The following is a 21,700-nucleotide window of genomic DNA, read 5'->3' on the forward strand; positions in this document are numbered from 1 at the left end:
AATGTAAACGCTGGACCTCTCGGCATCTGCCATTCCCGAACAGACACGTGCGAGTTTGTCCGTGACCGCAGCCGCGTCGTCAGTGTTTTCTCCAGTCATTGGTCAGCATTATAATATATGCAAATACATGCGGGCCGGAATCCCCGCCCCCCAGCGCGCCCCCGTACACCAAAACAGTGCCAGCAGAGTGAAACTGAAAAATGGTTTGAAACCGAAAAAAAAAAATTGTAAGCGAAAACAAAAAAATTACAGTTTCAATTAATTGTTTTTCACTATCAATTTTTTTTTCGGTTTCAATACAAGATTTTTCAGTACATTTATTTCAGTTACAATATTTTTTTTCGGTTTCAATCCATTTTTCGGTTTCGTTTCAAGGTGGCATCGTTCTGATTCCATAGTATCTATCCACAGAGCACCAAACTCCTAAAGCTGGTGGACCCACAGAAGGGCAGCTGATGTACTGGTTTCAGACCTGAGCTGCCTTCAGTCATTATTATTCATTAACTTAAAAACCATGATCCATTAGCTAAAGTTTATAAATGAAGTTTCTCTTTGAAAAACAAACAAAAATATACTAGAAACAAAGAGTTGAGGGTGATGTGACATTCTGTGGAGGGTCTTATGTTCAGCCCAGTGTGTGTGTGTGTTTTTTGTTTGTTTTTTAACTCTAAAGCTGGTATCATGTTGCATTATTCCATTAATATTTTGCTTGAATTTTCTATTGTGTATAAGAACATTTTAATCCATTGTTCTGGTGGATTTGCTGAGAGTCTCTAACAGCAGAGAAATGTAAGTAAGTAGTTCTACTCAACTGCAGTGCGCCCCAGGGCAGCTGTGGCTACAATGTAGCTTGCTATCGCCAGTGTGTGAATGTGTGTGTGAATGGGTGAATGACTGAATGTAGTGTAAAGCGCTTTGGGGTCCTATGGACTAGAAAAGCGCTATACAAATGCAGGCCATTCAACTGCAGTACATCAGTCCGAAGTTCAAATACTTTGAACCTGTTCTTCACAAGGCTGTAGGAAGAAGGCAGCCCCACAGAGACAGAGCTGGAGTCTGACGAGAGGAGGAAATGGCTGATTGAAAAAAAGACCAAAAGACTTGCAGGAGGACACAGAAAATGGAAAAAAAAGAGCAAAGAAAACTAAAAATAGTTTGTAGTTTATAGACTCTCTCCAAAAGGTCTACTGTCATCTTCACAGGCTTCAGCTCCAGGTTCTGACTGCATCACCTCCTGTCTGCATGTGTACTTGTCATTGTTCTGTATCAGGAGTTTCACAGATGGTTCTCCTGAGGTGCAGTCATCAGAGTAGAGGAAGAAGTGCAGTGGGGAGAGAACACACCCCTGGGGCAGGCTGGTGCTGATGGTCTGTGTGTGGCATTGTGATGCTCCTCAGCCTCAGCAGCTGCTGCCTGTCAGTCAGGAAGCTGGTGATCCACTGACAGGTGAAGGGGCACCTGTCAGTGGATCACCAGAATGACCCTGCTGAGATTTGGAGTAAACCATGCTATCACTGAATGTGAAACCTTTTTCTCAGGGCTTTCTGATCTGTTCCAGCTTCAGCTGCTGACTCACATGCCGTTAACTTCTGGCTAAAAATGTCCCGCACAACCAGAAAGTAGCAAGGAGACTCCGGAACTCTCCTCTGACTCCGACAGCCTCCGCTTCAGCAGGGGCGCTGTTCGCTCTCTCCGCACCGCGCTCCTCGACTCGGAACTCGCAGCGTGTTTACATTCCTGCTGGCTCTCTTTGTCCCGGAGGCTCCCGGCAGGGAGAAGCCGCAGAATGTGCACCGTGCAGCTGCTGCGAGTGTCGGTCCACGAGCGGATCAGCGCCGCCGCCGAAGACTTGTTGCTGCGGCTGGAGAAGGGAGAAGAAGCAGCCGAGCTCCCGACGATGAGAGCGCTGCTGACCGAGCGGCTGACGGTGGCCGCGGAGGAGATCGTCGCTCTGTTGGAGGAGACCGTGGCGGAGTACCAGGACAGAGTAGAGCGCTCGGAGCGGGAGATCTGCCGTCAGAGGAGGCTGCTCGATGCCGTGCTCAAGCCCGAAGTCCGGCTGCAAGCGGCAGGTCAGTGTCGCGCTAAACGCAAGCAGGACCCACGCAGAACACAAACAGGACCCTCGGTATGGGCTAACCAGCTGGTTATTGTCACCGATTAATGAGTTACTGGCTCCACGGAGACATAGCTGATCGTTCTCTTTTTCCAGTCAGCAGAAATCTGAAATATTTGATCTTCGAATTAATAAGCTTTTGCAGTCTCATCGGTCATAAAGGTTCAGTGTAAGCGCCACCGCAGAAATACTGTTTCAGTCTTCTTCTTCTTCTTCTTCTTCTTCTTCTGCATAGGGTTTACTGGCGGTTGGCACTATTTCAGTCTGTTGGGGCCGATGCTTTTACTCACACTGCTTTCCAGCACGTGTAACACCAGGGGCGGATCTAGAAGGGTGGCATGGAGTGGCAAGTGCCACCCTAAAATGATCCCTTGCCACCCCAGTTTTGCATATGACAGTGTTGTTTATTAATATAAGATAGCATTAACAGTTTGAGCGTAGTTACAGTCAACAGTGAATATAAATGCTAAAACTGAATATATTGCATAGTGTTCCCCCCTCCACCATTAACAAATGGTTCAGTCCATAGCAGGACCGGCTTTTTTTTGGTAGCAAGTGATGGTTATGATTGTGCCAGAGCACATTTTGAACAACACCTTGGGAATTTCGCTTTTTACACAGATGGTTGGATGTTACACTGTGGAAATGGAAGGAAGGTGAGTGTTATTAACCCTGCGTGGTCCACGGACACGCTGCACCTCCAAATCACATGACTGATGTAAGCTGACATAGCAACAAGCTGCAGCCACGCTGAGTCTCTATTTCAGCCCACATTGAGAGTTTGGACTTCAAAGTTTTTACATTTTAATTACAGGCCAGTAAATCCAGAGTTATGATAATATATATATAAGCCATGCTTTTTTCTAAATACTGTCGTCACGTTTGTGTGTGTGTGTTTTAAGCGTTTTCTAAGGACAGCGCAAAAACGGTAAAGAAAGAAATAAAGCCACATGTTTCCTATCGGTGGAAAAATGTACCATGTCGACCAATTAAAAAAAAAAGTCAACACGTGGGATTTGGTTGTTTAGGAAGAGGGGAGAGTTTTGTGACGTTTAGTGTGGAGTGTATACTTAGTGTGTTGTGTTGTGTAGTTGTTCTGTTGTGTAGTCGTTGTTTTGTTTTGTGTGTCAGTGAGGGCACTAATGAATGTCACTAAGGCACATTTGCAACGTAAACACTGTCACTAAGTAGAAAACCAGCGGAGTGATACACCTCCTGTTGTCAGGCCTGCAGGTTTATCCCTGTGCTGTTCTCCTGTTTTTACTGGCACACAACATTTGTGGGGCATCTTATTGCAACACCTGATTGTTCTCTCATTTTAGTTTTAGTAATATTTTTAAATGGTTGTACAAAATAAAAAAACGGCAGGTCTATTGGCCGCATTTTTAGATAAATTGTTGTTTATGTTTCCAAAATGTACATTTTATATTTGCATTTCAAGTTATAAAAATTTACTCCACATGTCTGTGGTTTTTTTTACAGTAAAGAAATACTATTAGGATTTTAAGTTCTTTGTGTGATTTCAGATCAGTAATACTAATGCAGTATGTCAGTGAAAAAAAACAGTTCAATTCAGTTGAGCTGAAAAGAAAGATACCAAACAAGGCAAGGGGAAAAAATAAAATGAAACAATTTGAGGGTGAAATACAAACGTAAACTCAAAAGGAGTCAAAAATGGCCGGTTGTATTTCAGACCTCAGAGGGTTCATCCAACAAATCGTGAAAAATTAGATTTAAATTTTTGTTCATAACAGTGCAGATTTCTGACATTTTGTGTAATTTAAGCTGTAACAATGTGATTGTTTTCTAACAAAAAACAGTGTGAAACTTAAGTTAGACTTGTGTTTGTAAATGAACCGCCCCATGTTGTGTAGCTTTCTGGGTTTTATAGTTATTGGGCTACATATTTATTTATTATACAGGCTATACAGAAACTCACATGTTTTATGTAACTAAAGTGTGTAATTATGTGGGCTACAGACAATAATCAAGTTATAGACTGTATTTATATGAAAAATGTGTATACTTACTGCATTTGAATTATTTTAACCATATGTAACCACCTGCACATGTGTTTGAAAAAAAAGGCTTTGAGGGTCATCAGCTGTTCCCTCCACTTTTCAGTCCACTTTAAACGCTTTTTTGGTTCTGAAGAGACGGCGCTGTTTCTGGAGCATGTTCATGCTTCTTCCGCTTTGTGTAACAGAGCTGATAGCACGGTGAGGTGTGTTCACAGGCTGTGGTCCTCATTTACCAACAGTGCACACGCACAAATCTATGTGGAAATCGTGAGCGTGACAATGACGATTCAGCGATATTTGCATACTTGGATTTTTTCAATGCTGCTGCGTCACTTTTAAAAAGGTCCAACAGCTTTGTTGTGAGCAGAGCAGCTTTGAGCTGCGTGGGGAGTTTGAAATTCTTTAAAAGGGGCCCACCTTAAAGAACAGGAGGTCTCCATCAGGTTAAAACATGTTTTCATGTCTTTGCTTTTCATGGAAAAACATTCTATAGATTATTTTAAGCTTTCCTATGTGGATTTTTATGGTCACTCATGAGTCAGTCATCTTATAGATGGGAATTAAAATGTGTTTGTTTTGCTGGTGGGACAGATTTTAGGATTTGCATGTACATATTGTTATATTATTATCCAGTGTATTGTTGTGTGTTGTTTCTCCTCTGGTTTAACTCCAAGGTTCTTCTACACACAGGAAATACCTCCATTGTGCAAACAGCCAGTCAGAGGACAGCTGAGATTAAGGTGACTGTGCAGTGTGCAGGTATGTGCATTAAAGTATTTCAGAATCATCACCATGACAATATTAATCTTAAAAATATACATTAAATATACATTAAACTGTTCACTGCTATGGTATGATGTATGTTTGATGCTCCAAGCAGCCCAGAAATCTTAGCAGGTTAAGTCAGAAATTAAAGATGCTTCCGCATCAGGTTAACACAAACCACACAGCCTGATTCTGTGTTCATTTTTTCCAAATAAAGGAATCTGATCACATATGCTCAGACCAAAGCTGGTGATTCTCGGTGCTCTGGGGTGAAAATGGTCCATATGTTAATGTAAATTGCATTGATCTGCACCAAGTAGATGAGGAGGGCAGGAAGAGCACAGAAAATCCCGTTTATTTTTTTCAAAATCAAAGACCCTCTGTAGACCAAACACTTGGCATTTCGGCATTATCATACCTGTTGGATTGGACTGAGTAACACCTGGAAATAAAGGTGCTTCGATCTGCATTACATCTGAAAGCATTCATCCAGCTGATGTCAGGACCTATCATAAATAAAATCAGAGTAAAGGAATTAAAATTCCAGTTTTTAAAAGGAGTTGAAAACCGTGTAAATGTAACTAAAACAGAATATGAAGAAAGAACCATTGGGGTCAGTTACTGTAGTTACTGTAATACCGGTTTCCACCACAGGGTGGAGCATTGAGTCAGTCTAACTTTCATCTAACAAGCTCACTCATTCAGTACATGTTTTGATTTTCGAAAGCGGCCTCTGAGGAAATGGATCAAAACATATCTCAAAATGCTCCATGCTGTAATGAGGGGTGGGTGATATATCAAATATACTCAATGTATCGCAAGTTTTTCCACGTATGATGGTTAAAAATGACTTCATCGCAATCATCGGGTATAAATTGCCATGGAAATATTAGAGTGAAATATTGCCGCAAAAGGTAGCAGTACCACAAATTTATTCTACCAGCTGAAACGTCATCCACTACAAAATTAAGAATGTTTTAAACTCCACATATCAGCGTCTCCCCACACACTAAAGAAAATGTTAAATAAACCAGCTGCAATTACCTATAAAGGTTCTTGGTCGCTCTCTAGACTTTTATTTCTGTAATTTGAGGTCATCACATTTTTTATTTTACAGTTTTTATATGTTATAAGCACAAAAGAGCACCTTTTTCATCTCAATTGTTTTATTGTCTCGTGAATTTATTGCTTGATGTACTTTTTGTTTCTATGATCTTTTGCTTGTTAAAGGTCTATTGTTGACCACAGAAAGAGACATAAGGTATGTCCCAATTCGTAGGCCGCATCCTTCAGAGGCCGCATTTGAAGGCCAATTACCTCACGGCCAGGCGACGAAGGCTGTCATAATTTGAAGGCTGCTCCAAATGCGGCCAACAACTGTGTTCTTCATTTCCCCAGATTTTAAGGATGGGTCGGGTCCTTTTTTCAGTGTTTTATTTGTTTCTGAGTAAATCGGTTTAGCTGAGATTAAAGTTATAGTTTTCACACAGCTGAATAAACGTCAAACAGGAAATGGTTAAACAGAAATGTGAGATGGTCGAGAATTTACTCCAATGTCATGTTATATATTAGCGAGCAAGGAGCAGACGGCTGAGTTTATTAAACTCCACCGCGACAGCTGGTGACGCAAATCTGAAAGCTAGACCGTCCCATTCAACAGCCTCGCACTTCTGGCTTACTTGGCTTTCAAAGGACCTGGCCCACATAGACCGCGAAGGCCAGGTCCTATGCGGCCTATGAATTGGGACATACCTATACTGTAATGTATAGTCACTTGTGAAAAACCTTTGACTGGTTAAAATAAAATATTTCAATTTATTCACATTTTTTTTGTGTTTAAGTAAAAAAAAATAAAAAAAATAAAAAAATTTAATTGTCGATTTGAATGAGTATACCAGTGCAATTTTGGGCACTATATGAAAATAGCATTTGTTTTTGGAGGTTATTTAACATATCATGATATATATTGTGTATCGTGATGTAGCCCCCCCCGAAAAACGTGATATCAGATTTTCCTCATATTGCCCAGCCCTAGCTGCAATAACTCAGCCATCACTAGGTGCATCTCAGGTGTTCTGATCTGATTGATGCTGACAACTGTTGTTTTCCTCCTCAGATCCTCTGCAGTCAGTGACGCTGTATGACCCAAACGACCCCACAGACCAGGATCCCTCCGATCCAGAGGAGCACGATGGCAGCAACGTTTCCTGTCCATCATCACCTCCTTCGCCCTCGCCATCCTACCACCCACCCCTCTCTGAGAGCAGCGATGGAGACCCGGACAGTGACTGGATTGAACATAGGCGGACTCTCAGACCTCTCAGGAGGAAGAAGCGTAGCCGTCCGGCGCTCAGTGTCACAAGCAACCGGAGGCGCTCGAGTCTGGCTCAGAGCTTCAGCTGCCACGTGTGTGACCGGGCACTGCAAGGGAAAGGCTTCCTACTCAAACACGTCCTGCACACCTGTGCCAGCAACCCAGACTTTCGCTGCGGTTACTGTGGGGAATGCCTGGACTCTGCCGATGGCCTGAAGGCTCATCTGCAGATGCACCAGGACAAAAGCAAAACATGCTCCTTCTGCGGGAAAACCTTCCATTCCATCCTGGCCCAGGAAATGCATGTGCGGTTGCACACAGGAGAGAAACCGTACAGCTGCAACTTCTGCGGCAAGAAGTTCAGTCAGAAGGGCAACCTGACATCACACCTGCGTGTCCACGCAGAAGAGAAAGCCTTCAAATGTAAAGAGTGCAGCCGTGCCTTCTGTCACATGAGCTCTTTGGAGCGCCACATGGAGGAGCACAGGAGCTCAGCAGTGCACACCTGCAGTGTCTGCGGTGAGGAGTTCAGTAAACGGAACAGTCTGCGGCAACACATGGCAACTCATCAGAAGAACGACAGCCTCAGAATTAAGACGAACTGCACTTCAATACCGTCCTTCCGCTGCAAAGTTTGCAGTGACACCTTTGATAGGAAGACCCTGTTAGTGAAACACGTGGCGACTCACCTGCAAGACACGGACTGCCGCTGTGGACTCTGCGGACACCATTATGAGTCCTCTGACAGCCTTGCTGCCCACCTGCGCTCTCACCGCGAGGCTGGCGGCACCTGCAGCATCTGCGGGAAGTGCTTCCCGGGCCAATCGGCGCTGCAGATGCACCTGAGGATCCACACTGGGGAGAAACCCTACAGCTGCAGCTTCTGTGGGAAGGCTTTCAACCAGAGTGGCAACCTGAAGACACACCTGAAAATCCACACGGGTGAGCGGGCGTTCTCCTGCAGCCTGTGTGGGAAAGGCTTCACCCAAAAACAGACCCTGGACACACATGTCCGCTTTCACAACAAGGAGCGCCGCTTCCTGTGCCAGGTATGCGGGAAGGGCTTCATGCAGGATGTGGACCTTAAGAGACATATGCTGATCCATACCGGGGAGAAACCATACGCCTGTAGGGTCTGTGGGAAAAGTTTCCAGGCCAAACGCTCGCTTAATGGGCACCTTAAAGTGCATTTAGCTGGCCAGGAGGACTCGAGGCCAGAGCCGCAGAGGACAGCAGAGGACAGCTTCTACTCAGGATTCACCCAGTTGTAGTACCACAGCACCTCCCCATTATTCATAATAGCACAGAACACTACAGTTGACAGGAAGTTTCTGACAAAATGGAATCTCTATAAAGTTGGTCATGTTTTCATAATGGTAGTGGTACCACCTTCACTGACTGTACTCCTGTCGTGTCCATCTGTCTCCCTCTCATTCACACACATGCATTTTGTTTTCCTCTTACTGGCTCCTCTTTTCTCCAGAGCATACCTCCACCTCTCCATGCTCTCCTCCACCTACTCACTACAGATCACGGCGTCATCTGTAAACATCGCAGTCCACAGACCTTATCTCTCAGTCGGTCCTTCACCACAGTAAACAAGAGGGGCTCAGAGCATACCTGATGTAATCCCACCTCCACCTTTAACCGCCCTGTCACTCCTACCACTCAATTCACCACTGTCTCTGTCCTCATACATGTCCTGCACCACCATCACAGACTTCTCTGCCACTCCTTACTTACCGCAGTTCCTCTCTGAACTGCTAATCATCTGATCCCTCTGACCCACAAAGACACAGTGAAGCTCCTTTTGACCTTCTTTAAACTTCCTCATCAACACTCTCAAGGCAAACATCACATTCACTAACTGTCATCCTTTCTCATTTTCTTCATTCATCATCTCCTCCATGTACTGCTTACATCACATCACACCCTCTTCACTTGTTATTACATTTCAGTCCTTGAAACAGCTTGGTCTCTATGTCTAACCAGTCTCCTTCCTTGGTGTCCAGTCTCACATACAGGTCACAATAAGCTTTTTCTACCATTGCTGTCCACTGAGCCTGTGTACTTCTGTCTACTTTTTTCAATCAACCCACTTTTTCTTTGCTAACCTCTCCTGTAGTTCCTCATTCCTCCACTAAGTCTCCTTGTCCTCTTTCCTCTCACTACTCAGTCCTCTGTTAACTCTACCTGCCACCGAAAGCTTGTTTCACCTCCTCCGTGAACTCTGTACAACATTTATTTTTCTACAACTTCCACCATTTAATCTTTGCCTCTACCTTTGCTCAATTCCACTGCTTTTTTTTTTCAAACTTTATTTTTTTTCTTTAGAAATACACAGTGCATCTTGCTCCTTTATACATGCGCATATATACACACATACTGTACACATACACCCACACCTACATACATATACACACACCTTCAAATACCTACATACATACAAACTTTGCATATTGTTGTATGTGTCTACACAAGTGCCCATTCAGCACAAAATGGAGAAAAGTCCAGTTGAGCACTAAACAAGGTCCCGGAAATAAAGTTAAATGAAAAGAGATTGAGATGGGAAAATCATTTTGTATGACCATATCTTTGAAATTTTTCTTTACAGAGTCTTAGAGAAAAGGTAAATGTTTTCCATTTCAAAAATATCTTTTACCGTTTTAATCGTTGTTTTCTCTCTCCAATAAGATTTAATAGCAGGACAGGTCCAGAATATGTGATAGTGATCAGCCATGGTGTTGCCACATTGTCTCCAGCAGTTACTAGATTCAGGTTTGCTATTCTGAAGTGGTTTATTTTTAGGGTTAATGAAAAATCTAATGTTATTCTTCCAGGAATATTCCCTCCAAAGAGGGGACCTTGACGTGCTATTTTTTGTCTTCTTTCTCCCATTTGGTCTTAACATATTGGGTGTAGTGCTTCCTGAATGATTGTAAATATGAATAGTTTAGAGATCAGCCTTTTATGTACTTTACCTTTCTAGGTGTTCACAAATATGTCAATGAGGCACCCACTCCCTTACAACTTTATTATTTTTATTAAAGTGGTGTCTCAATTGTCTATAAAAAGCAGTTTTATTTAACCTGTAAGTTTCACTGAGTGGTAAGAATCTGCCCATATCTGTTTTGGCTGAGATTTTACAGTATGCTGTAATACCCTTCCAAGTCCTTTGTGGTAGTGTAAAGTCTGTATCATATCCTGCCCATCTTAGTATTCACACTTTCCTTTCTAAATTATTAGTTTTTACCTTCTTTAATCCCTATGTTTAAAGCTACTTTAGTGTACACGTGTTTTTCCTGTAGGCTTATATCACCCAATAAAGACTGTAAAACCTGTCTAATTGGGTAAGTTCAAAATCTTTTCATTTTGCTTCGTATCTAGTATCACAAAGTCTAACCAAGTACTGAAGCTGTAATCGTAATTGTCCTCCAGGTTAGGTAAAGACAATCTACCTTGGTCTTTTGGTAACTGTAGAGTCTCAAGTTGTACCCTGGTTTTTATCTCGCCAAATAAGTTGTGAGATCATTCTTTTCCACTCATTAAGTTGTTTCGGGGGAATTTCAATTGGCAGGGACTGAAAAAGAAACAACACACGGGGTAAAATTATGAAGAAAAAAATGGTCACAATTTCTATTCTGCCATACAGACAAACTGTCAAAGGTGCCCATCTTCCTGAGTCCACTTTTATATTTTGTGTGATAGCGTTATAATTTAAGTTATAAATTTCTGTCAAATCCTTTGTTATGGTGACTCCAAGATACGTCAGTTTGTTAGTATTCCATTTGAAATTATGCATTTTACGTATGTTTTCTTTTGGTACATAGATGCAAGTTAGAGTTTGGGTTTTTTGTATATTTAATTTGCAACCTGAGTATTGGCTAAATTGTTTAAGACGAGTCATCAATTTAGGGAGGCTAGAGTCCGGATTGGACAAGGTCAAAAGTACATCATCTGCATATAAGCATATTTTATACTCCACTCCTCGATTTCCTTGTCTTCTCTAATCTATTGAACCAGGGCTCTATAAAGAGTACAGACAAAGTAAAGTTTAGGGGACTCCCCTGAAGACATCCTCTCTCAAGCGTAATAATCCTAGACAGATTTCCATTATTTTTTATCTGGGCAGTTGGACGACTGTACAGCAATTTCAAACAACCTATGATCTGTTCTTTGAATTCAAATTGTTTTAGTACTAAGAGATTCAGGATTTTGATTTTTTGATAAGTTTGAGGAGTCCAAGGTAGGGTGTAATTGTACATTTCAGTCTCCACCACATATCAGAACACCTGATGTCTCTGTAGCAACTAAATCAAACATGGTCCTTAATAATGATTTGTGTTGTCCAGGAGGTCTGTAGATGTTAAGTAGCATCACTACTTTAGAGTCTAGAATTCCTTTTACCAAAATATATAGTCCTTCCTCAGCTGGAAGGAATTTGTTTTAAAATTAGAATTGCAACTCCCCTATTGGGTCCCTTTGTGTTTGATAAATAAAATATGTATTTCAATCTGGGGTGTTTAGGTTTTTGTGCCCTTTTTTGGTAAAGCGGGTCTCCTGCCAAAGAATTATATGATGGTTTTCCTCTTTCATTCCAGCAATAAGTTTACATCTTTTAACTGGGTTTTGTAACTCATTGACATTAAGTGTTAGTAAACTATACTGCTGAAAGGACATGCCTTGTATAAGAAACAGCATTTACATTGTAAACCTTGGGTGACAAAAAACACAACACACATCTGACAAAACTTGGAACTTTAACTGAAACAGAACAAATGAGAGAATGGTGGTTTCTACTCAAAATCAGAATTTCCCAAAAACCTTTTGGAGAGGAAAGCTCTTGCATTACGAGGGGCCTCTCCTCGGTAAGGTTATGAATAATCAAAGTATTACAAAGTAGTTAGTAGTCAAAATAAACAGGAAAACAAGCTTCCAGAACAGTGGCTTATTCTCCAAGTTCTCTAAGGCAGACATTTGTAACTTCCAGTGTAAAATTAAACTGAAATGGTTACACTAAATTATATTTAGTGTTGTTAAACTAAAGTGTCAAGCCTTACCCAGGGAAAGTCAAATCGACAGAGAAACTGAATTTCTCTGGATTCTGTGGTTTGGGTCTCTCTCTGTGACTTCTTTGCATTCACAGCTCCGTATCACTTAGGGACAACTCCAATTTAATAAACGTTTCTAAAAAAACTCCCATAGTTTGTCTCTTACAGTGTCTTCAGTAATTCCGTATACACAAATGTTGTAGCTATATTTTTCCCAATTTGTGTTTTCACCTTCTTTTCCCCCCGCTTTTTTTCCTCCATGAAATCTGTAACAGTCAGTTTAAAGATTAGTTGATTCAAATAAAATGTCAGATATCTTCCATTTGAATCTTCTCAGCTCTGAGCACTCCTCCTCCTTTAAGTGACATGTATTTTCCCTCAAGGTGCCACAATTGGTTTTTGCTTCAGCAGCTGGTGGAGAGTCCGCTGACATGAGTGTGAAGGTTGTCTGTCTCTCTGCGTTAGCCTTGCGTCAGCCTGGTTACCTGTTCAGGTGTGCCCTTCTTCTCACCCTGTGGCAGCTGGGATAGGCTCCAGCCCCACAGCCCGGAGTGGGATCAATTCTAGTTATGATTTTTGGTTTAACCTTCAATATTTAACCATTGCCCTAAACTCGCGACAATCTGCTTTAACTTTGGAGAGAACTGAGCATTTTAAATTTTGTATGTTTTTATACAACCTTATTTCCAAAAAGTCCTGTAAATGAAATTTAGGGATATGTGAAACTGAAAGCTGAAAAGATCCATTTATGCGTATGATATTGATGGTTTCTATTTTTAAAGGTTGTGATTTAAAAAAGAGAACAGGGAGTATGTAAACAGTGCCGTTTCCTTTCAGTTACCTGTGGAGCTGAGCAGAGCACTGATGTGGTAACATTGATTTGACATTGACTCTGTTGCATCAGTAAAATCTTTGCAGCACGTTCATGCCTCCAGCAGGTCAGGAGAGTCTGAAGGGAACCCAGTGCTGTCGCTCTGAAGTCATTTGAAGAAGGAAAAACATGATGTTTGAAGAACACCACAGGTGGCCTGAGTTTGTTCAAACTGATCCACAGTCTTTGTGGCTTCAAGTTTTTTTTTTTAGCTGATTTAAAATTTTATTTTATTTTTTTATGTTGGAGTGATGAGTAATCAGAAGGATTTAATAAGTTTCAAGACTTTTATTGTCAAATAAATGTGTGTGAAGAGTCAGTGTACAGTGCTGACCTTTCTTCTGTGGATTGGTTCTGGTTGAGGTTCGCAAAGAGGAGGCCTGGCCTCGGTCAGCAAACTGTTTACAGGCCACTGAGAGAGAGCATGTGCAGCTTCTCTCTGTGAGCAGGTGACGCTTGACTCTTCAGTCTGATAAAAAGGAGAGAGACTGAAAAACATGCAGCTCAAAGCTGAAACTAAGTGTCACACTGAGTCTGTGTGCATCTGTTTAAACACAGATGCTGTTTCACATCAAGCTCTGTGTGTATGTGTGTGTGTCTGAGACTGAGAGTGAGCTGATGTGTGGTGTGTTAATGTTTCAACCAAGGTGATGGCCTCAGAGTATTTAAAGATGAAATTATTCCAATTGTGGAGGTAAACACAGACGACACGAGAGCTCTTGATTAACACTCCTCGTTTATAACTCATCACCACACAACTCAATACTTTTCCCTCCAAAACACAGCAACAACACTTCCTGAGAACTGGGTGTGAGTGGAGCCCTCCAGTGGTCCACCACACAATGATGATAGCACGTGACATCCTGATCTCTGTTCTTTAGTGTGGTTTAAATATTGGAGTTTCCAAAATACTAGCTCAGAGTACTTCCTGTCTGTACAGTTGCTTCCTTCACTCAGACGACCTTCATCTTCTGTTCTGAGGAACATATTAATGCGAGAACATAACTGTGAGTGTCTCAGAGTAATCACATTACTGTTACTATTACTCTGACCTCATAACCCGAGTTATCCCCCCGCAGGGATAAAGTTTTCCTCTTTGGTTTGGCTTTAAATCCATCATTGTGACAGGAAAGGAAGACTTGATTATGCTTTCTGTTCACGTTTAACACACAAAACGGACCTTCACGTAAAGAAGTGGTTTTGATGATGAGCTGCAGATTTTATAACCAGAAGAGGAAACAAGTCACCACAGCTGAAAATTCATTTTTCTATACCTCTAAACTGGTGTGTGTGTGTGTGTGTGTGTGTGTGTGTGTGTGTGTGTGTGTGTGTGTGTATAAAATTTTATTTTTAAACAAATCGGAAAGAAAACAGAAAAATAAATACAACAGATATAGTAGAAAAACAAGTATAAGAAACCAAATACAGGCTGATATTTCGGATCTAACTTCTCATTTCCTGTGCGTTTGTTTCTTGCTTTGGTACTTTTACCCAAATTCTGATTGGCAGCAGAGGTCTAGACAGTTAAACACAGGGTTCACACTTAAAGCAGCTCAGCTGGTACATTTATCCGCCTTAATATAAAAACACTAGCACACTTTTTCCACAAAAAATAGTTCCTGCGCTACGGTCTCTCTCGGGAAGCGATGCGTCCTCCACTCCAGCAGGGTCGTGCTCTGGCTCGTCGATACTGAGCATAGCGGGTTTTCGGGCTGTTTACCTTCCTGTGGCCGCAGAGCTCTGAACCGGGATGTCTCTGACAGAATCCCCGCCAAGCTGCTGCAGACACCGGGCTTTGGCGGAGTCTGTGTCAGAGCTGCTGGCACGGGTTGCGGAGGAGGTTCTGGGCGCGTTGGAGACGCAGAGCGGCGGTTCTGGGTCCTCCAGAGGACCCGGCCGTCTGCTGCGGCCGCTGCTCGCCGAGCGGCTCGAAGCGGCAGCGCAGCAGATCGTCGGGCTGCTGGAGCGGGAGGTGGAGGAGTCCCGACGACAGCTGCGGCGGCTGGAGGCGCTGCTGAGCCCGGTGGTCCTGCTGAACCGGACAGGTGAGCTCCGTGTCTGCTGCCGTGGCTCTCCGGGCAAACAGGACCGGAGCTGTTCAATCAGAAATCGATATTGATCGGGAAGAGGTGACATCACAAGAGCATTACTGTAGTTCAGGAACAGCACCGGAGAGTAAAAGGAAAAGGGCGGCTTATCAGCCTCACACATGGCAGAGAGACAAACAAAGACACTGTTTGAAAGAGTCATATCTCGTAGAAAACCTCAAAGTCTGACTGCTCAGGAACCAATCCTTGTAATGCCACTGGGCAGCTACTTTAAAACACCAACTTTATTAAAACAAAACAAAACAGAAAGTTTGAAAGCTTTTTTTCCTTGCTGGCTATTCTCCTACTGCACATACTCAGAGGAACATCATAGCTTTATACAGGCACACTGCAGAGCAGAGACAGTAGGTATCATGATGGCGGCTGCTGGTTTGGCACAACCTGCTCTCAAGCCTTCAGATCAGGTCTCTGTACTCAAGAAACCATATGTGAAATGGAGAGGCAAGTCTGACTGAAACTATTTTCTCATTGGCTAATAACCAAGTCTTAGAAATGCCATGGCGCAAATGTACAAAAACCACGTTGTTTTACATAGGCTTCTTCTGAGGTCTTATAGACAGGTAGTCAATAACCACGTCAGGTTAACCTGACACGTGGTTAGGATCAGGATAAAAACGTCTCAATCTCACAGATCTACAGACTGGTCTGAGACCATCTAGCAACCACAGGATGTGAAAGGTTGCTGGTTACTTCCCTGTGATTTCTTTGTTTGCTAAAACATTGCTGCTTCATAGTTTGAATGGAAGTGATGGATTTGCGTGTAAACACTGTCAATTGCACAGCAACTGTTGGTTGCTATGTGTCCTATATGGTGGACAAGTCTTTAGCACATGTGCATAACATGATGTGAAAATCATTCAGGTGGCGGGCAGCATGAACACCCAAGTTTGTAAATGTGATAACCTGAGAACAAGGTCACCTAGAACTTTCAAACTGATATCATAAGTCTATCTGCTAAATAATAATAATAATAATTTTTCTTTTCTCATAAATTTAAGGCTTTCACTTCACCTCATCCACCTTTTTCGTTACTGTCTTTAACTTCTGTGGTCCTGGCACACTGTAGTACTAGTATGAATTTCGCTTTGTTCAGCAACAGCAACATGAAAATTAGAGAGAGCCAGTGAGAGCTGTGATTGGCCTGTTAACACGTGCTGCAGTTTAAACAGATGTGTTTAATATGAGACAAAAAAACTAATATCTGCTTTCTGTGATGACATTTTGTTGGCGATCGACTGTGGTAAATATGCATTGCTTGTTTAGTTGAATCTGACTGCTGCATTTGACACGATGGATCATGATTGTGCTGATCTCTGGTAAGGTTGGGCGATTGGACAAATATATAGACTACTGACAACAGGGCAGCCTATTGTCGAAAGTTTTTACAAGGGCCATTTATTTATTTATTTGTCCATGAGTAAGTTTGCTAATAGTGTCTGTTAAAGCTAACAGGCAGTCAACAGAAATAAATAATAGCGTTGTTTTAACAGCACCCTCCTTTAACTGCGAACAAATGCACCCTCCTCAGAGTGCACCCAAATGCAGCAGCGATTCATTTATTCAAACTCATAACAGAAAGAAAGAACCGCAGTAGCCTATGTTCAGGAAAGAAAAGCATTTTATTTAATTAAAAAAACACAATGGTCGGGAAGGAAACAAAGAGAAACTGGCCTCTTTTTTTCCATTATAACTGTGTTTACAGGCCGTTCCAGTGTTTATCTGTCTTACACACTCGACCAAACAACAGATAAGTTAAAAATCAAAATGTCTCTTCCAGCGAACATAAAAAAAAATCCCCAATGTAAAGTTTAGTCTTTTGTGCGATTCGGCGCATCTCAAATAAATAAATAAATGAATGAATAATCCAAAAAAGTAGCTATATTAATGCTGAAACAAAGAAGAAAAGAAGGTAAAATATTCCCTCCAAACAAAACTTTGACAGGAAAACAAGCATTTTTACTTTATTCGGTTTTAGTAGTGTGCGCAGGTGGTTAACAATATTATGATGCGTTCTGAAGGTGTGCTTGTGGCTGGTATACACAGATATTTCCGTGCCATGTGTGACATCAATAGGAAATGTTTTTCATGAATTTTCCACCAAACCAGTGGATCGTCTTCTCTGTCTACGACCTCCTCGGTGAGGTAACAGTCCATTTCTATCTGCGCCTTCTCCTGCAGTGTGCAAGTTGGCAATTAGTTCGTCCATGTTTGGACTTCTTCTGTGTTGTAAACGGGCAAATCAGTCCGTGCATTGTTACATCACTCTGCCCATCGAAAAGTCTGTGCATCCATGAATATATCGTCTATCGTCGGTTATTGGACTGACGATTGTCGGTTGGAAAATTTTTACATATCGCCCAACCTTATTCTCTGGACTACAACACTGTGTGGGAATTTCCGGCTTGGCACTTTTGTGGATAAAATCATATCTTTCTAACAGGAACTTTTGTTTTAAGTTGGGTTCTGCTTCATCATCTGTGGCCCCTTTACAATGGGGGGTACCGCAGGGCAGTACTGTTTTCATTGTTTCTCCTGCCACTGGGTATGATTTTTCAGAAAACACGATATTTAATTTCATCTATATGCTGACGTTTGCCAGCTTTATCTACCTTTCAATCACTCTGATATCTCCTCAATTGGACTCCTGCTTGTTTGTCTTAGCGATTTGAAGTCATGGATGGCTCCAAAAAATGCATCTAAAAATAAAAATCTAAAAATATTTCTGCTGTGCAGCACTTTGATCGGCTATGTGTTGTTTTTAAAGTGCTATATAAATAAATTATGAATGGAGCTACAGATGTGTGCTGCATTCAGGTGCTAGTGGAAACACTGAACATCTGTATTTCATGTTGTTTCACTGTTACTTTCTGTGTCTTTCATGCCGCAATTGCTTTTATGAACTGTTGACGGTTTTTTCTTTTTTTTTCTTTCAGACACATCTGCTCTTTGTAAGGTTGCTGCTAATGAAAGTCTCTGCCCACAGGCAAACTCCATCCACATGCCTTCACCTCTGCCCAGCCCTGCCTCCTCAGACATCACCTGTGCAGCTAAAAGTGATGACCACTGGAGAGGCAGCCAAAACTCACTCTGCATTAAAGGGACAGATAGGAGAACCACAGACAGGAAGTCCAGTGGGCAGAGACAGCGGACAGCATTGTTGGCGCGCCCGACAAATCAGCCTTGTGTCCTCTGTGGAAAGATTTTCCGCCATCGAGGGAATCTGTTGAAACATGTGAAATTGCACTCAGACTCCCCCGAGCATCTCTGCGGGGTCTGCAAGCAGCGCTTTGAGTCATCAGACAGTTTGTCAGACCATCTGAGATCTCACATGGAAACCATGAGTGGTGGAGGCGGGACCTGCAGGGTCTGCGGGAAAATGTTTCAGAACATGGAGACACACATGAGGAGCCACACTGGAGTTAAACCTTTCAGCTGCGTCCTCTGCCAGAAGAGCTTTCCCCGATCCGGAGCATTGAGGCGCCACAAAAAGATTCACAGCAGAAGAAGCACTGACCCTTGCCCCATCTGTGGACTCAGCTTTGCTCAGAGTGAACTTCTCCAAGAGCACCTGAAGATCCACGAGCACGGTGGAGACCAAAATGAGAAAGACAGCGGGAGTGAGGACAGTCAGCCGGACTCACTGAAGCCAAAGCGTGAGGGACCAATGCCAGATCTGAAGTCGGCAGTGCTCTACTGCAGAGTCTGTGGTGATTCGTTCCACAGTCAAGGCTTCCTTAGGAAACATGCCCAAATGCACTGCAGGGAGTCAAAGAGCATGTGTGGCATCTGCGGACAGCAGCTCGACTCGCCAGATGTTCTTCTAACACATTTGCAGTCACACAGAGAGACTGGTGGGACCTGTGGTGTCTGCGGAAAGACTTTCCAGAACATGGAGACGCACATGAGGAGCCACACAGGCCTCAAACCGTACCACTGCTTGGTCTGTGGCAAACACTTCCCCCGGCCAGGTGCGCTTAGGCGCCACAATAAGATCCACAGTGGTGAGCGCCCGCATGTTTGCAACTGCTGTGGCAAGACCTTCATAGAGAGCAGCGCTTTGAAAACTCACAGAAAGAGTCACTCATTAGAGGGTCAAGATGGCGAGTCACCGGCGCACTCTCACACCAGGACATCTGACATAGAGAATGCCAGAATGCCGCCACGCTGTAAAGTTTGCGGTGAGTCTTTTCACAGTAAAGTAAGTTTGAGAAAACATGCCAAAAATCACTCGGCAGAGTCTGTCTGTGGGGTCTGCGGTGAAAGTATGCCGCCATCAAAAACGCTCACAGAGCATCTGCAGAGTCACAGAGACACCGGCAAAATCTGTCACGTATGCGGGAAAACCTACCAGAACATTGAGACTCACATGAGGAGTCACACCGGCATCAAACCGTACCACTGCAGTGTCTGCGGGAAGTCCTTTCCGCGGTCTGGTGCTCTGCGGCGCCACAAGAGAATCCACAGTGGGGAGCGACCATATATCTGCGAGTTCTGTGGCAAGACGTTCATCGATAACGGCGCTCTCACCTTGCACATCAGGAACCACACCAGAGACAAACCATCCAACCGCATCTCTTGCGAGACATGTGGGAAGAGCCTCGCCTCCATCCACGTCCTCGAGGTTCACAGGAGGATCCACACAGGCGAGAAACCCTTCCAGTGCTGCATCTGCGGGAAAGCCTTCAGGCAGGTGGGAGGGCTGAATGCCCACAAGCTGACACACACAGGTGAGAAGCCATTCAGCTGCAGCCTGTGCACTAAGAGCTTCAGCACCAAAGGTTACCTGGAGACACACCTCCGCTTCCACAGGAAGGAATGCGCGTTTAGCTGCCACCTGTGCTGGAAGGCCTTCGTCACCAAGAATGACCTGAAAAAGCACCTGCTGACGCACAGTGGGGAGAAGCCATACAGCTGCCGGCTCTGCGGCAAGAGCTACCAGGAAAAGCGCTCCCGGGACGTGCACATGAAGGTCCACGCAGACGCCAGTGACGACCCAATCACGGAGCAGGACACTTTGCAGCCACAGCTGCTGCAGCTGTAGAGACCAGTCCAGACCAGTTTGTACTGGTTTTACTAACTGATCGGAGACAGAAAATATTTTCACAAGACCAAATAAAATCTTCCTGAATATGTATGTTTTTTGGTGTTTGCAATAAAAAAAAAAAAGCTCCTGCAGGGCTTCAAAAACAGAGGGCCCTGAAAGGATCCAGTTCTTTAACCCAGGATTGTTTATTCTGAGTTCCACTGAATCCTGGGTTCCTGGTAATGTGCTAAAAATAATCCTGGGGTGAATGAGTCAACTACTTTCATTAAGAGTTTTTAGCTAATGAGCTCAAAACATGTTTGAGACCACAGGACACATTTCTGTTTTTTTCCAGCATTTTACTCTTCCCAAAACATTTAAACATTCAGAAATAAATAATTTGGTTTGATAAAATGTTCTCATAAGAAAATTAAAAACTACAGAAATTTAAAGGTGCACAATTTAAATGAAAAATAAAAATTTAGTTCATAAAACAAAATTATATTTTTTAATTTCATTTTCCAGTTTTCCTCCTAATGAAGCTACTGAGTACAAAGTTCTTCAGTTATTACATTAACAGTAGCCAGTGCTGTTCATTATTGTAGCAGTGGGGTGAATTTAAAACTTTTATATCAAACTGCTGCCATGTTTTGTTGTTTTCATGGCTCAGTCTGACTACTTTGATTGATGTAATGTAGTGACCTCAGAGAAGAGCAGCAGAATGAGTGTGTACATGACAAATGGTTTTACTGTCCGTTAAAAACTGCAAACACGAGTAAACCAGAAACGCTTTCTCGTGTCTGTTTTTTTTTTAAATTGGAAATTTGAAGACCAACAAAAGGAAGTAAAACAACATCATTAAAACTTGTCCAGTGCTTTTCTGTTAATACTCACTCAGTTACTGCTGTAAAAGTACCCCTGACCTCGACTTTTACTGCACTGGAGTTACTGTTTTTTGGGGATGACTGCCACCATCACCAAATATCAGGTTCATCCTGGGTCTCCAGAGCTCCTCAGGGACTTGGACCAGAATCTGCTGGTGATTTGAGTTTAGCTCAGAGAAACACAGGTACGGACCAATGACTGTAGAAACACGGACCCATATCAGATACCCTGCCTTCGGTCTGATCATAGTATCTGTAGAACATCAGCAATGAGAAACCTGGTGGTGACCTTCAGAATGAGGATCTTCATTTCAGTCTGAGAGGAGATCTGCAGCTTTGCAGCTCTAACCTGAGCTGATGAGGTGTCTCGTCCCTGCCAGCAGCCAGTGAAAGGAGTCTGCTCTTGTCTCAGTGCTTACTTACATTTCTTTGCTTCTGCTCACCTTTAGAGCTTTTTGCTCTTATATAGCTGTGGACTCCAGTCTGGCTGCTACTGTTCATTGTGTGAAAGTGCGTTTGAGTAGTCCATGTTTCTGATGAAGTTTCC

General features: G+C 42.9%; 2 protein-coding genes across 3 annotated transcripts; both read left to right on the forward strand.

Moving 5' to 3' along the window:
* The first annotated feature begins 1,648 nt into the window (after window positions 1–1,648).
* Window positions 1,649–12,459, forward strand: LOC147304367 (uncharacterized). The gene is made up of 3 exons (XM_086279429.1): window positions 1,649–2,072; window positions 4,828–4,896; window positions 7,019–12,459. The coding sequence occupies exons 1-3, from the start codon at window positions 1,787–1,789 to the stop codon at window positions 8,485–8,487; spliced, it is 1,824 nt and encodes a 607-aa protein (XP_086135555.1). The 5' UTR covers window positions 1,649–1,786; the 3' UTR covers window positions 8,488–12,459.
* Window positions 12,460–14,795: 2,336 nt separating this feature from the next.
* Window positions 14,796–21,610, forward strand: LOC147304368 (uncharacterized). Of its 2 annotated transcripts, none has more exons than XM_086279425.1 (2): window positions 14,796–15,183; window positions 18,180–21,610. In XM_086279425.1, exons 1-2 carry the CDS (start codon window positions 14,889–14,891, stop codon window positions 20,285–20,287), a joined length of 2,403 nt encoding a protein of 800 aa, XP_086135551.1. In that variant the 5' UTR covers window positions 14,796–14,888; the 3' UTR covers window positions 20,288–21,610. The 2 variants fall into 2 exon arrangements, with proteins under 2 accessions (XP_086135551.1, XP_086135552.1); XM_086279426.1 differs by having other exon boundaries at window positions 15,056–15,183; window positions 18,230–21,610.
* The last annotated feature ends 90 nt before the right edge of the window (window positions 21,611–21,700 follow it).

The sequence above is a fragment of the Aulonocara sp. 'chitande type north' Nkhata Bay genome, linkage group LG22 (genome assembly GCF_057382095.1).
Source record: "Aulonocara sp. 'chitande type north' Nkhata Bay isolate Kocher_YH1m ecotype deep benthic linkage group LG22, A_spYH_male_GT1.1, whole genome shotgun sequence".
Lineage (NCBI taxonomy): Eukaryota > Metazoa > Chordata > Actinopteri > Cichliformes > Cichlidae > Aulonocara > Aulonocara sp. 'chitande type north' Nkhata Bay.